The sequence below is a fragment of the Haliotis cracherodii genome, unplaced genomic scaffold (genome assembly GCF_022045235.1).
Source record: "Haliotis cracherodii isolate W230 unplaced genomic scaffold, xgHalCrac1.p SCAF_2, whole genome shotgun sequence".
Lineage (NCBI taxonomy): Eukaryota > Metazoa > Mollusca > Gastropoda > Lepetellida > Haliotidae > Haliotis > Haliotis cracherodii.
In genome coordinates, this window is record NW_027266275.1 from 15,347,064 (window position 1) to 15,364,454 (window position 17,391).

Below are 17,391 nucleotides of genomic sequence, written 5' to 3' on the forward strand. Positions count from 1 at the left end.
AACCTCTCGGTCTCAGTTAGATACTATGAATTATCACACAACTTGTAGTCTTAACCTATCTTTCACTGCTCACTATTAATGATGAGAAATTTGCTAGAATCCCTGTCAAATAATTACTTCAAAGATGAGGATAATGATTGTGAAAAATGAACATTTATAGTATTCTCATATTGATATGTTGGATTGTTAACTCCTTATGCTCAGAAGTCCATCGATACATTCCCTGTTTGTGTAACACACCCATACAGTGTAGCCTGCCTGTGTTACAGCTGATGAAAGGCTATTTGTGTTACACACCCATACAGTGTAGCCTGCCTGTGTTACAGCTGATGAAAGGCTGTTTGTGTAACACACCCATACAGTGTAGCCTGCCTGTGTTACAGCGGATGAAAGGCTGTTTGTGTAACACACACATACAGTGTAGCCCGCCTGTACTACAGCTGATGAAAGGCTGTTTGTGTTACACACCCATACAGTGTAGCCTACCTGTATTACAGCTGATGAAAGGATGTTTGTGTAACACACCCATACAGTGTAGCCTGCCTGTGTTACAGCTGATGAAAGGTTGTTTGTGTTACACACCCATACAGTGTAGCCTGCCTGTGTTACAGCTGATGAAAGGCTGTTTGTGTTACACACCCATACAGTGTAGCCTGCCTGTATTACAGCTGATGAAAGGCTGTTTGTGTTACACACCCATACAGTGTAGCCTGCCTGTATTACAGCTGATGAAAGGATGTTTGTGTTACACACCCATACAGTGTAGCCTGCCTGTATTACAGCTGATGAAAGGATGTTTGTGTTACACACCCATACAGTGTAGCCTACCTGTATTACAGCTGATGAAAGGATGTTTGTGTTACACACCCATACAGTGTAGCCTGCCTGTATTACAGCTGATGAAAGGATGTTTGTGTTACACACCCATACAGTGTAGCCTGCCTGTATTACAGCTGATGAAAGGATGTTTGTGTTACACACCCATACAGTGTAGCCTACCTGTATTACAGCTGATGAAAGGATGTTTGTGTTACACACCCATACAGTGTAGCCTGCCTGTGTTACAGCTGATGAAAGGCTATTTGTGTTACACACCCATACAGTGTAGCCTGCCTGTGTTACAGCTGATGAAAGGCTGTTTGAGTAACACACCCATACAGTGTAGCCTGCCTGTGTTACAGCTGATGAAAGGCTGTTTGTGTAACACACCCATACAGTGTAGCCTGCCTGTATTACAGCTGATGAAAGGCTGTTTGTGTAACACACCCATACAGTGTAGCCTGCCTGTATTACAGCTGATGAACCAACACAATTAGGAGACTTAATTTTACATTTTCATGAAAGATCGCATTCTAAATTAGTCTGAATTCAAACACAGTATAGTTCTACGCAATATTCCAGCAATATATTGTAGGGGAACACCGAGAATGAGCTTCACATGCGGAATGAAATAAGGATCAATTCAGTGAGGAAGGGCCATCACCATAAATATTACCCAACAGCCCTCCCACCTATAATGTCAATGCTGAAGAGTGAGTTGTGTTTTATGCTTTGAGGGATATTCCAGCCATATCAGGGATTCATCAAGGGAATCAAAGCTAGGCCTTCAGCATGATGAGCAAATGTTTCAACCAACAGGCAAGCCTCCGCCCCTCAATGCTGAAGAAGCAGACTCAAAGACTGTTATTCCTTGTTAAATTGGTCCATCAGCAGCAGTATTCTATCAATCTATTTATCAGTGTCAATAACCATAATCTGGTCATCATTAACCACATGAGCCACTGAGCCACGTTTATCATTTTGGAGCAAAGGCTCCTCAAATTGACCACACATACTTCTCATGGTATTTACTCTCCGCTTGGAGCTACTGAATCAGATACTCAGATTAGACTCTTGGTTCAAGACAGGACAAAACTTGGCATCTTTAGTCAGTCTCCAAATATCAAATAAGAATATGATACAATGCCACGCCACGCCACGCCACCACACCACAGCTTCCTTACAGAATCATTGACTGTCAAGGAGTAGTCTTCAGTGATTCCTTAGGATCAAGACGACATGACTGTTTCAAGGAGCAAAGCTATGAATCTTTCAATACCCAACTCGGAAGGTCTGAAATAACAACTGCCACATCACAATGTGAAATTCTTGCCCAAAACCCCATCAGAACCTCCAACTCTGTAGCTCATGGTGACTGTGTACTCTTCATCTCCTGCAGTCTATTCTTCATCCTCCGTCGAATTTGTTCGTATCTGTAAATACACAAAATGATGTAGGTCCAGAAAGCTTGGACAAGTACCTTATGTCCGCCCCAGTTTACCCACAGTTTACTGTCTATCCTTCATCTTTATCATCATCAAGCTCTCTAATTGAATAGTAATTGCTCTAATTTCACAAAATGCACTTATAATAATGTCTGACCAGACTGGAGTTGGTTACTATCAAGCCATGGAAATTAGACTCATGAACAAGTGAGTGAGTGAGTTTTTGTGTAATGTTGCTTTGAACAGTATTTCAGTTAAATCACAGCGTGTCAGCTTGATGTGGGAGGAATGCCCATAGTGATGCTTGACTTAGATGTTTACAATGTTGGTGAAACTCATGCTCACTGTATGACAAACTAAGAAAACAGATCAAACCACGATCACTAGTTTATGGCACACTTACATGACACAACCCTGCACTGTGAACTATGACATGACACACGACTGCCCCCCTACTAAATAAAAGTGTCACTATGCGAAAATTGTCATTGGCTTCCATGCATATTCATGTACTCTACCATGATCCAATTGGCAAAATATAGACAATATTTTGGGATGTATTACATCGGGGTACTGACAACAGAGGCTGAATGACAACATGCCTACCTCATCTTGATCACACGAGCATCCTTCTCTTCATCTTCCTTGTACTTGATGAGAACTCCCTCCAGAACAGCCACGGGCAGCACAAGCAGGGTCTCCACCTGCAACAACCAACAACCACCCTTCAACCATCTCTCACAGGTGGACTCACATCACCAGCATACATTCAACCATCTCTCACAGAAGGTCTCAAGGCACCAGCATACATTCAACCATCTCTCACAGGTGGACTCACGTCACCAGCATACATTCAACCATCTCTCACAGATGGACACATGTCACCAGAATACATTCAACCATCTCTCACAGGAGGTCTCAAGGCACCAGCATACATTCAACCATCTCTCACAGGACGTCTCAAGGCACCAGCATACATTCAACCATCTCTCACAGGACGTCTCAAGGCACCAGAATACATTCAACCATCTCTCACAGGTGGACTCACGTCACCAGCATACATTCAACCATTTCTCACAGGTGGACTCGCGTCACCAGCATACATTCAACCATCTCTCACAGATGGACTCACATCACCAGCATACATTCAACCATCTCTCACAGGAGGTCTCGAGGCACCAGCATACATTCAACCATCTCTCACAGATGGACTCATGTCACCAGAATACATTCAACCATCTCTCACAGGTGGACTCACGTCACCAGCATACATTCAATCATCTCTCACAGAAGGTCTCAAGGCACCAGCATACATTCAACCATCTCTCACAAGTGGACTCACGTCACCAGCATACATTCAACCATCTCTCACAGATGGACACACCTCACCATTATACATTCAACCATCTCTCACAGATGGACACATGTCACCAGAATACATTCCACCATCTCTCACAGATGGACTCACGTCACCAGCATACATTCAACCATCTCTCACAGATGGACACATGTCACCAGCATACATTCAACCATCTCTCACAGATGGACACATGTCACCAGAATACATTCCACCATCTCTCACAGATGGACACATGTCACCAGAATACATTCCACCATCTCTCACAGATGGACTCACATCACCAGAATACATTCAACCATCTCTCACAGATGGACTCATGTCACCAGAATACATTCAACCATCTCTCACAGATGGACTCATGTCACCAGAATACATTCAACAATCTCTCACAGATGGACTAACGTCACCAGCATTCAATCAACCATCTCTCAGACAGTGATCTTGCACTGCTAACACATTCTTGAACTCGGCTAGCTACAACACATAGCACATACCAGCAGGTCTTGGCAATCATGTCAGACTTACCTCATCAGGTAAATGTTCCTCTTGTGTTTCCTCAGCTTCTTGAATGGGCATTGATATTACAGGAGTCTTGGGCTGTTCTACTATTTTTTCTTTGATAAAGAACCTGGCCTTTGCTTCATTGGGACCAAAATCTAACCTCAAAGCCAGTGGGATATGCTTTTCGGTTAGAAGCCTCTCTGAAAAGAAAAACAACATACCGTCTCAATACTGGACAAATGAGGGGTGACTATTGTGTCTATTTTCAGTATTGTGATTGAACTGCAATAGTGCCCCACACTATTGCAATAGTATCGTGATAGTTGTCAACCAATGCGATGTTATTGCGATGGTATTAAACCAACTTAAAGACTTCATAAATGTATTAATCAATGTCATATAAATGAATAAAGTATTGCAGACAGTGTGAAAGTTGGCCTTTTTCCTCCATGTTGCTGCTCAAAACAAGGGTCGTAACTCCAAACTTAAGCTGTAATTCTTGCTAATCAGTGAGTGAGTGAGTGAGTGAGTGAGTGAGTGAGTATGGTTTTATGCCGCTTTTAGCAATGTTCCAGCAATATCATGGTGGGGGACACCAGTAATGGGCGTCACACATTGTACCCATGTCAGGAATCGAACCCGGGCCTTCGGTGTGACAAGCGAATGCTTTAACCACTAGGCTACCCGACCGCCCCTCTTGCTAATCAACACATGGCAGGATTGAAATCTGTCTGTAAAAAAACCCGAGTTTTCTGCATACTATCAACAATACTATTGGCTTTCATAAATTCCTATCGATATGGTACAATTGTAGGGCAAACAATTGCAGCACAAAGATAGTTTCTATATCATTACACTCCTGCTGGACATTATCAAACTAAATAATACTTGGAACATCCATTCATGAAAAATGTCAATACTGGATCCCTGTTTACAAGGGTAAAAGCAAGATGAATAGCCTGTCAGGGTCTGCCAGAGAACTTCGACACAACAGACCTGTCCACAATGATCATGGAAAGTAGTTGGCTCGGGGCTTACACCATTCATTCACTCCCAACAGATAATCTGTAACTCTTCGTAGCTTGTTGGTTATTCCCCAATTATCAGTGATATTAAGTGAGTGAGTGAGTCAGGTTTTACCCCACTTTGTCAGATTAATGTGGGAGGAAAGCCTTAAGTGATGTTTGTTTGTTTGTTTGTTTGTTTGTTTGTTGTTTAACGCCACACTCAGCAATAATCCTGCTATATGACGGCAGTCTGTAAATAATCCAGTCTGGACCAGACAATCCAGTGATTGACATCATGAGCATCGATCTGCGCAATTGGGATACGATGACATGCATCAACCAAGTCAGCGTGCCTGACCACCCGATCCCGTTAGTTGCCTTTTACGACAAGCATAGTCGCCTTTTACGGCTGAGAAACCTAGAAACCAGGGGCGACCTTGGATTCAAACCCACGTTAATGCTCCCAGTGACATCAAGCATGGGGTGAACTGCTACACTAACCTTCATCATCTGTCACCAAGTACAGCTGGTACTCGTCGGGGTGATTCACAACCTGGAAGTAGCAAATACAAGATATTAAACCTCCAAATCCACTAACGAGTGAATGAGTGAGTTTGAGTACAAGGGACACAACTCTGCACAAAAACTGCAGCTCATAAGATGACTGGCCTACCCTTGCCCCATCGAAATCAAACCCAAATCATTCAAAGCCTAGATGAAACAATCACTTCAAAATAAGTCTATCAGAGAGGAGAACTGTTAAGTGGGTTTGAAATGTTATAAATGTCCCTTGTTTTGCAACGGAACACAATCCTTATAACACACATTACAATTCTAACTTGAGCAAGCATGATTAAAAATCAAACAACAAATGTTACATATATTTTAGTGGTATCGAACCTGCAATCTTCTGAAGTGCTGACATATCACACTGCCTTTAAGAATCTCTCTTTTAAGTACATGTACGCCAGCAAGATATATATTACATCCGTTCCTAAGCTTCATCGACAGCGTTTTGGAAACATAACCTTATTAATAAACGTTGTTAATAAAAAAATTATTTTAAGTGTGATAGAAAACCCTTGGGTTTGGTGGAAATGTAAACACTCCAGGTCAGGAAAAACCCTTGGACCCTCGGGGTCCTTAATATCATGATCAGGGGGGATCTAGAACTAACCCTAGATGACGAGACCACACACTTAATATATGCCTGCAATATAGCTTAAACAACACTAGGTTTAGTGTACTGGGCATTAGAGCTGGGACAAGTCCAAATTTACTACCCGAGTACCCGACCCCCTATTACCGACCCCACCTGGGTACCCACTGCAAGTCTCAAGAGTTGGGAACAAAATGGCTGATTGGTATTTGTTTTACCGCAGCCCTGGCTAAAACTATTTAGATACATGTATCAAACAATCAGATCATACGTTCACTGAAGTTGACTGAAGCTTTATCTTTACTCAAACATATACAAGTCAAAAGGAATGTGTGCATCATCAGAAAGAAATGCGAACATTAGTGACTTGTAGTGTAACCACTGAGCTATAGTGACTTTTGTCATTAAACAATATATCATGTGACTAACCACGGGTCCGGGTAGTCCTGTGGGTACCCGGGTCCTACACAGGACCCAGGACCCAAGTACCCGAGTACCCGAGTTACCCGTCCCAGCCCTACTGGGCATCCCCATTTTCTATGCCTTTGGTATTGAAAACTACCAAAATGTAGGATATGCGGATGGCTTATGTTGATACACCTAATGTATGAAGCCAGCATCCTCCGCCACTTGTGACACCACTACTTGTGGAGAAGTAGTGGTGTGGCCTTACTTTGAATTTCTCCATGAGGGTTTTGATAACTTGTGAAGTATTCATTGTGCTGGCGACAATGACACTGGTACTGCTGCCCAAGACTGGGGTGAACACACTCGTCTGAAACACAACACATGAACATCAGCATCTTAACATACATAGTGTTACAGAGAATATCATGCACATGTCACTGTTAATGTAGCAGGGCGTGGAGTCATCCCACAGATGACATCCTTACCTTGTCAGCTTGCTGACGGGGTTAACCTCTTTGGTCATGCGGACAAGGCATCCGACCTCTGATCAGAAGGTCTGTGGTTCGAAATCACATCATGGGACTTGGAAATTTTATGGCCGCTACATTAAGCACACTGCATTCACTGGTTCAGCTAATATCCATACTCTAATCAGTTGAATAAGTTTATAACATGGTATTCTCTAAAGTCATAAAACATTTCTTTCAAGAGTATTAGTATTAGTATTCGTATCTATGTCTCCAATTTCAACCATTTTGATGATATTTTCCACACAATATAGACATAATAACTATGTAATTCCATGCCTCTGTTCAAAACCAGTCTGTGTTCACTTCATGCAATGAAGAAAAGAAAACTTAATAGTCACTATTGACTGACTCTCAAAGTGCACCTACATGACTTATGCCTCTGGTGTCATCGGTGAGTCAGTTGGGTTTTTAACAGTATTCCAGTTATATCGCGGCGTGACAGCTTAATGTGGGAGGAAAGCCCAAAGTGATGCAGGTCTTAGACATTTACGACTTCGGTGAAACCCACAAGCATGGGTAGGGTGCTGACAAACCTAGAAACATAATTGGGGCGAACCAGAATTCGAACCCACAATCATAGGTTTCTGGCGTGACCAAGGGATGCAATTCTGCACAGCGAATTGCAGCGCCTTAGACTGGGCCCCCCATGCCCCCCATCGGTGAGTGAGTGAGTGATCCTACTGCCTAATCAGCAGTACTACAGTCTTATCAGATCCTGGCTGTGCCATACCTTGACCAGGCAAACCAGTGGTCAACAGTGGCGGTACCATACACCGGTGCATCTGTGGGTCGCGATCTTTTACTTCCAGATACAAGTATCAATCACAGTCACAAACTAAGTAACAGCTATCAATTCTTACCTCAAATAATTACTTTATAACTGTTACACCTCACAAACACTAATTAGACGTGAAAACATCAAATAATTTCATCCATTGTGCCATAATTGACAACCAGAAGTCGTTACCCATAAAGTTGTATGTTATCTAATTTACTCACCAACTTTTAGAATGCCAATCAAACAGTTATTATCTACACAGTTGACTTAGAGTTACCTCCCTTCTAGTGCTTCAGCTAAGCCGAACAATTTGATTGGCTAAGTGCCCAGGCAGTATTGAATCACAAGACGATTTACAGCTTTGCAGTATGGGGGACAATGGCAAGATAGTCGGGCTAAAAACCTTGCTAATTGTAAATCATCAGTGTGGCAGGTATTTGGCTATCCTATCATAAAAAAAGATGGCAAACGAAACACAAGTAAGAGCATTGGATTGTGAGGAAGGTATCATGATACAAATCGGATTGCACAGTTTGTGTATCATCTCAGCCCTAGTGGTCAATAGTATGAGCATCAATCCAGCAGTATCAAAGGCTCACAGTAGTTCCCCCAAGATGATCATCCAGACAAGTACTTGGCTGCTCTACTGAGAATTGGCTTGGCTGCTATACTGAGGATCGAGTTGGCTGCTAAAGTGAGTGTGTGAGTATGGTCTTACGCCGCTTTTAGTAATATATTCCAGCAATATCATGCTGCTATGCTGCGGATTGACTTGGGTGATCTACTGAGAATTGACTTGGGTGCTCTACTGAGAATTGACTTTGCTGCTCTACTGAGAATTGACTAGGGTGCTCTACTGAGAATTGACTTGGGTGCTATACTGAGAATTGACTTGGGTGCTATACTGAGAATTGACTAGGGTGCTCTACTGAGAATTGACTTGGGTGCTCTACTGAGAATTGACTTGGGTGCTATACTGAGAATTGACTTGGGTGTTCTACTGAGGATTGACTTGGGTGCTCTACTGAGAATTGACTTGGGTGCTCAGCCAGCAATGTTACTCACGTCATAGTTATAGATGTGACCATTTATTGACGCCCTCTTCCACTTGTTAGGTGCATCGCCCCTATACGCCACTGTGTTAAACTTGCGAAGATTTTTCCGCCGAACAACTCCATCTGTCTGGGATGCCACAATACTGTCATCAAACCCATAGGACTTCTTTGGTGAGGCTGGTGGGGTTGTGAGCTGGCGAAGAAGGATGGGGACATGTCATGATGAGGAACATACAAATAGCTCTTACAGCACAAATCTGTTTTGTTTTGTTTGTTGCTAAACATCACCCTCAGCTGTATTCCGGCTATGTGATGGTAGTCCGTAAATAATCCAGGGATTTACCTCATGAGCATCAATCTACGCAATTGGGATATGACGACTTGCATCAATCTTGTCAGCAAGCCTGACCAACCGCTCCTGTTAGTCGCCACTTAGGACAAGCATGGGTTGCTGAAGACCTATTCTCACCCGGATCTAGTAGATATACAGGATACATATAACAACCATATCTTACTTTCAGCATGTATGAATGTTGGTTTGCTTGACACTTGTTTTGTCAAAGCTTTCAAGTTTGATCATTGGGGTCCACAAATGTGAGTGAGTAAGTGTTGGTCTTAACAAGCCTTTAACACTATTCCACCTGTACCTATGCAGGGAACACCAAGCATGAGCTTCACACTTTTCATTCAAGTGGGAATCAAACACAGACCTTTTGCATGGATGAGTCAATGACTTAACCACTGGACTACCCTGGTGCACCTATTAACAAATTAACAGCTTTTCAATGACTTGACAAATAGATGTCCATGAAAAGATCAGAACCTTTATGCTTACAGTTGCCTACTTGACAATGTTTTTCCAAGTACCTGTTCTGATCTAATCTAGAGTGCCCATAAAGTAACCAACCAACTGCAATTTGTCCATCTCTGCTGATGCACAGACATGAGGTCTTTAATCAGCTCAGTATGCTTTTTTCTTAATTTTTAAGTATCATATTGCATGCAAACACAAGTTTCACAGAGGTACGAATATATTATTGATTCCATCAAAGATGTATAGTTATATCGTGAAATTCAAAACATCATTGCCAGAGAATAATCAGATTTGATTATCTGCTGAAACAGATTCCACTGGGTGTAAACGGCAAAATAGTGATAAAAATTATGTTAATGGATTTTTGATGACTGTGAGTGAGTGAGTTGAGTTTAACGCCGCTTTTAACAGTATTCCAGTTATATCACGGCATGTCAGCTTAATGTGGGAGGAAATCCCGAAGTGATGCAGGTCTCAGACGTTTACCACTTAGGTGAAACCCACAGGCACGGGTAGGGTGCTGACAAACCGAGAAACATAACCATGATTCCGTGAATTGGAATTCGAACCCACAACTATAGGTTTCTGGTGTGCCCAAGGGATGCAACTCTGCACAGCGAATCGTGGTGCCTTAGACGACTGGGCAACCTGTGCCCCCTTGATCATTGACGACACCAGGTGTTCGGAAAGAGTGTAAGTATGTCCTGCTCTGATGATAGCCCCCACCACTCACACCATTAACTTATGCATTTGCTAAAACAAGACAAACACCAGGGAGCATATTGCTGACCATATCTGGAATCCTATAAGTCCCTACCTCGGCAATGTCTTCGGCGAACCTGACACCATTGGACCGTGCTGCCGAAGCACTTCCCTCGATGACTGTTAGAGGTCTCTGTCTGTTGACACGACTGGGGTACAGGCTATGTCGCCACGTGGACAATGGCGACGGCTTTATATTATCACATTGTTCTAACTGGATAGGCCGTGTCACGCCCCAGTATATTCTCAGGGGTCCTTCTATGACGAAGTCCCCATTTTCATTCTGTAAATAAAGTTCGATAAAAAAACTGTTAGTCAATAGTATAAAATGGTTAGCTGGTTTAGATTTACTCACAAGAGAACCTCATTCAATATCTTTAAAACTGTAATGTTGTTCAAAAGCATTTCCAATACAATTACATTTAACCAATACAATGGCCACATAACAGTACAATTACAAATAAGCAATACAAATGGCAGATAACCAATACAATTAGAACAATAGGACAAAGTCATCGATATCCCCAGCAATGGTAATGCTTGTCATGAATAAAGATATGAAACTTGTTTCCATGGAAACTCAAAAAGTATTTGTTAAAACAATCACAATCTATCAAAAGGCAACAGTTCACAACTAGACCTACCCATGTGCTAAGTTTGGTAAAGAAATATTGTACGGTTTTCAAGATCTGCTCCGGAAATGAGCACCACTGCCATTTTCAGTCAAGTTAAAGTTGTTGCCATAGAAACTCATAAAAATATATTTCTAAAATCCCACACTATCAAAAGGCACTGTTTCACCACCAGACCTATCAATGTGACAAGTTTGGAGAAGAAATATTGTATGGTTTTGAAGATCTGCTCCGGTAATTTGCACTTCTGCCATTTTCAGTCTAAGTTACTGTTGCTGCCATGGAAACATACAAAAACATTAAAAAAAATTAAATCCAAAACTATCAAAATTCACCAGTTCATTACTAGACCCATCTATGTACCAAGTTTGGAGAAGAAATATTGTAGAGTTTTCAAGATATGCTCCGAAAAGGACATACTGCACGCCGTACTGGCACACAGTGTCCATTTTGATAACCCCTGTAAAATGCATTGCAGGGTATCATTAACCAATCCAAATGGCACATAAACAATACAACTACAATTAACCAATACAACTATCACATAACCAATACCATTGGCACGTAACCAATACAGTTTGTACATATGATGCTTTTGACTAAACTCATTTTGAAACATTAAACATTTCTGAACTTTTTGCCTGCATACATACTTCAATGTTGTGTAATAAAGATCACCAAGATTCTACTTCTTAGTTCACAAGAAACTATGTCAAGACATATACTGTTAATCCACAATTACCTTTTCTGTTGTGATCTGGTGTCGCACCTTCCCCTCGTAATACGCATTATAAGACTGGACCTTCTTCAGCATCTCCTGTCTGAAAAGTTACAAAAGAAATTAAATATATATAAATTGCAAGTGATTCCATGGCATTTGATAAGATAACCAAGACAATCCTTTTTCGTTTAGGCCACACTTTTTTAATTTTATGTTTCACAGATTTCTTCCAGCTTTTCCGTACTAGGTTGGTTGAAATAAAAATAAAAATAGATCTTTTTTTATTTATAGATTTTTTATTTTTTATTTATTTATATGAAAGTTATTTTGACGTGGAGCTAAAACTGCAACTGGTTTCTTGAATCACGGATAGTGATGTAAACATGGAATGTATATGTACAGGTTTTATTGTACAAGAGGGTCTATATTACTAGTGGGAGACATAATTAAAATAAATATTTTCCTGTTTAATTTATTTTTGGACCAGCTGCTTTTCAGTTGGGGCGGCAGGCCCATGAAATAAAAAATAAAAAACGTGTGGCCTTTTGAGTGATGGTTTACAGTTTCTTTGAACAGCTTGTCAGTTGCACCAGTTGCGAGCTTCAGGTGGGAGCAACCCCATCTGATGCATGTTTGCCTGAGCACAACTGCTGGCAGGTCAGGGGAAACGAAGATTAACGTCTCATTCAAAGTTATTGCACTCATAAAGCAACCTGCATGCACATGTCTGTGGCAGGTTTTAATTCAAAAACTAAAGCCAGTTTCATAGTGCTTGCTCAATAAGATACCATGTTGTAGTCCAGTCCTTGTTTTAGCCCCTAACTGCCAAACACAGCGTAGAGTATCAGTAGCAATGTGTACCATCCTTTAAAGTCTTTTGGTCTGCATGGTCTGAAGAAGCTGAGGCTCAAACAACCGACTTTCACTCTCTGGGCAGATACTCTTCCCAGCAGACCACGGAGGTGGTCTTGAATTAAGGCATGACTAAGGAAGCTAAGGCTGAGAAGGGTAGCTGGGGTACTCAGGTCAGGAGGGTACCGAGTAGGACCCAGGTACCCACAATAACAATAAAATTTCAAGGTTACACTTAAAAAGTACAAGTCGCTAATGTTTGCATTTCTTTCTGACTGTGCACACATTCCTTCTGCTTTTTATATGTTTGAATAAAGACAAAGCTTCAGTCAACTTCAGTGTATGCAGGATCAGATCGTTTTATACTACATCTAGATACTTTTTGCCAGGGCACCAGTAAAAACTTCCCAATTAAACATTTTGTACCAACTTAAGACCTACAGTGGGTACCTGGTAGGGTCTGGTAATAGGGGGTCGGGTACCCAGGTAGGCAATTTAGACATGTCCCAGTCTTAAAGGAACTAATCACTTCACAGTGAATTCCAGTGCCTGTGAGCCATGTCCCCTAATAGAGATGCAACCAGGGCAGCCATCATGTACACCTGTGTTAAGCTGATGACACCTACCGTTCACAGCCACACTGGTTTCCATGTCACCACATGCAGAAGATCCTTAAGACTTAAATAAACAATAATTGCAGAGTCCTAGGCTCCCGTAAAAAGACATTTTTAGAAACTTTAAGGTATCAAATTTTTTCTTCCTGGTGTGTTCATTGCTTCACAATGAAAGATTTAATGCATGATCAGATTTCAAACACTTTCCTTATCTGAAAAAAACATGACAAAGATACAGGAATTTAATTCTTCACTGAAGCAGTATAATGTGATTTGAACTTTCTACAATGGCCTGTCCATAAAAAAAATACTATCTGATGAGGGATTTCAAGATCAACAGATAATTCTGAGTTACTTGTTGCTTATTCTGTTTTAAAAATGAGCCGAAGTACACAAATGATATTCACTCAACAGTAATCTCCACATTAACAAGTTTTAAAGCTTAAAAAGTCAATATGTTAACACTAAAATTTACTGATAGTCACATGTCCGGTATAGTCAACTGGTTTTAGACACACAGGCTGAGATCCAGGTAAATGCCTGAAAAACCCTTTACTACTTTTGACCCATTACCACTTTGGGATACAGAGAGCAAATAATTTCTACATATAATGTATTGTGTAGAATATCAAGATGTATGTATCCATATAACAACACAGTACTGTAACTACAATTTGTATTTTCTTTTTAAAAAAACGAAATGTAGGACCTCATTACTAACTGATGCAACCACTGACAGTTTTGTTTTTTGTTGTTTAATGCAGCACTCAGCAGTATTGATGGCCTGTAAATAACAGAGTCTGAACCAGGCACACAAGTAAAGGATATTATGAATGCATCAGGCAAAATGGATATCCCTTAAAATAAAACAAAATGGTCAGGAAACCTTTCAAATAATCCTCATCAGGCTTGTAGGTCACACTGCACTTGCCATGAGTGAGTGAGTGAGTTTGGTTTAACGCTGCTTTTAACAGTATTCCAGTTATATTACGGCATGTCAGCTTAATGTGGGAGGAAAGCCCAAAGTGATGCAGGTCTCAGACATTTACCGATTCGGTGAAACTCACGAGCACGGGTAGGGTGCTGACAAACCTAGAAACATAACTGGGGCGAACCAGGATTCAAACCCACAATCATAGGTTTCGAGTGTGCCCAAGGGACGCAACTCTGCACAGCAAATCGCGGTGCCTTAGATGACTGGGCCATCCATGCCCCCGCACTTCCCATGAACAGACAGCAGTACATTTTCTTATGGTATCTTCCTGCTGGATCCAGCCCTCATACATGCAGTGTTGTAACACCTGGCCACCTGGTCACCTAGACAGTGTACAATGTACTGAGCCACTGCTATAATTCTGTCCCTTTCCATGCAAGGTGCAACATCAGAACTTCACATTCTGTGATAAGGAGTAAAACAAAGTAGACAATTTATGGGTAACAACTTCTTTTCAAGGCTTGACAACGGTATCAGAATCTATTCTGAAACCTCACCATTACAGTAAATAAAGAAGTTGTTATCCATAAATTGTGTCTACCTCTAAGCAATGCCTATCAAACAATACATAAAAGCAAAGCTATGATTTTATGTGGCCTCAAAATCAGCATGATCAGATCAAGTTATCACTAAGTGAGTGAGTGAAGAGTGCTTGGCACCACATCAGCAATATTCCAGCTATTGGCAGCAAGTTTTATCACTTAACACTCACCCAAGAAGACTAATGTCTCAACTGTCAATGTTTGTATGCATATGTAATAACCAATCTCTGCACAGTAACATCTTGTTACACAGGAGCAGTCACAGGAATACAGCCCTCACTGTACAAGAGTCCTGTACATCAACCCTAGTCCCCCTTTGTACTGGATAGCATTCAGATACAGATGGATGCCCCAACACATTTGTTCTTAGATGCTACACCTGCTCAAGGTGCACTTCAATGAATGTCAGTTGGCTGCAAATTGTTTTCCTATATCAAAGAGAGGGAGTTTGGGATAATAACGCTCTCAGCAGTATCTTAGTAATGTCACTGTGTGTCGGCTTGATGGGAGCAGAAAGCCTGTGGTGCCGGTCTCAGAGGTTGACCACTTCGGTGAAACCCACAAGCATGGGTATGGTGCTGACAAACCTAGAAACATAATTGGGGAGAACCGGGATTCATAGGTTCTAGGCACACCTAAGGGATACAACTCTGCAAAGCAAAGTGAAGGACCTCGACAACTTGGCCACCCATAACTCTCAAAGAGAACACAGATAAAAAACTGTACAAAAACTCTACTCCTGCTCTATTATAGTGAATGAGTGAGTATGGTTTTACGCCGCTTTTAGCAATATTCCAGCAATATCACGGCGAGGGACACCAGAAATGGGCTTCACACATTGTACCCATATGGGGAATAGAACCCGGGTCTTTGGCGTGACGAGTGAATGCTTTAACCACTAGGCTACCGGACCACCCCCTTCTCCATTATAGTTGATGACAGAGAATGATGGAAGGGACAAGAACCTGTGCCGCACTCCCATTCCTCTCATTCTCCAGGCAGCAGAACGCACGCACTCACTCACTCACTCTGAATTAATGCGTCTATTCATGACAACCCCTAAAACTCAATCAAATAACCCACACTTCAAATGTGTGTCTGAACGACCACAGACCAGGAAGTGATCGATCAGATTTTTAATATCGTAACCTCCAAACTGAAAAAATCAAACAGACACTACACTGTGAAAATATGCTGTGATAAGGCTCTGATATTACACTTTCTGAACAATCAACTTTTCCCAAGTAAGAGATACGAAAAATGTCAAAATACCACTGAACAATCAGCGTAAACTTGAACAACTTAACTTCAGTAAACATCCCCTATACATCTACTTTTTCATCATCATTCATACAACTCATAAACTAACATAATTTCAAGAAGACAATACATTTTCCATCTTCCCCAAACCAAGCCAGCATTATACTCAGCCCTTGATTCAAAACTATTGATGTATAGCGCCTCCATTACCTACCTTGCCTGGCCATACATGATAAGACTAAGGAAACACTGAGACTTCCCCCCTGCTGGCATGTGTCCCGGATGGGGCAGCGATAGGGTAGCTGATCTCTGACTTACTGTACTCTTCCTGCTTAGAGAGCCTCAGCTCCATGCTTAGTTAGAGATGCTGATCACAGATACGGTCAGTCTCATCCAGGTGATCCATTTCAATCAAACTACCTTATTCAATCTAATATGCGCTCTAGCCCTTACACCTGCTCCTCAGGGAGTAGTGGGGCAATGGTGGTAGCCTTGGTTAAAGTGTCTGTGACGTCCTAAAGGCCCAGGTATAATTCCCCACATGTGTACAATGTGTGAAGCCAATTCCAGGAATATTGCTAAAAGTATTGGAAAACCCAACTCACTAAATCAATCACTCATGATGTAGTGAGATGTTAACGCACACAGATGCCACTGCACTTGTCAGCCACCTCCACGACTACCAGCACCTCTCATTGACCAAACACAAAGATTTTATGAAAGAAAGGTTTTGAAACGAGCAGCTCAACCAACATGATCAATTACTGAGTTGGGTTTAACGCCGCTTCCAACTTCTTTATGCATATCAAAGACTTCTCTTTTAACAGTATTCCAGTTACATCACGGCGTGTCAGCTTAATGTGGAACAAGGCCCGAATTGAGACATGATCAATGATATCATCTTGAGTAAACTCCATATCATGTTGTACACTGGAATAATACACTGAGGTAAATCTGTTCAAATGACTATCAGAAACCAAAAAGTGCCCGTAACAAATGTTATATTTGGGATAGCACTTTCTTAGTAAAGTAAAGATTCTCGTACTTTTTTGGGTTGAGTCCCGTCCACGATTCGAACCAACACTGCCAGGGTCAGGCACCTAATCGTCAGCACACAAAGTCAGCAATCAAACCCACT

The 17,391-nt window shown here is 41.6% G+C and overlaps 1 protein-coding gene across 1 annotated transcript in view; it reads right to left on the reverse strand.

Moving 5' to 3' along the window:
- Nucleotides 1–1,035: 1,035 nt before the first annotated feature.
- Nucleotides 1,036–17,391, reverse strand: part of LOC139469858 (ras association domain-containing protein 2-like) — a 118,543-nt gene continuing 102,187 nt past the window's right edge. The window contains exons 4-11 of the mRNA XM_071252168.1: nt 12,013–12,091; nt 10,694–10,921; nt 9,073–9,255; nt 6,965–7,066; nt 5,634–5,685; nt 4,150–4,325; nt 2,871–2,968; nt 1,036–2,252 (exon numbers count right to left, since the gene is read on the reverse strand). Coding sequence (XP_071108269.1) covers nt 2,186–2,252; nt 2,871–2,968; nt 4,150–4,325; nt 5,634–5,685; nt 6,965–7,066; nt 9,073–9,255; nt 10,694–10,921; nt 12,013–12,091 — 985 coding nt within the window. The 3' untranslated portion in view covers nt 1,036–2,185. The remainder of the gene's footprint in view (nt 2,253–2,870; nt 2,969–4,149; nt 4,326–5,633; nt 5,686–6,964; nt 7,067–9,072; nt 9,256–10,693; nt 10,922–12,012; nt 12,092–17,391) is intronic.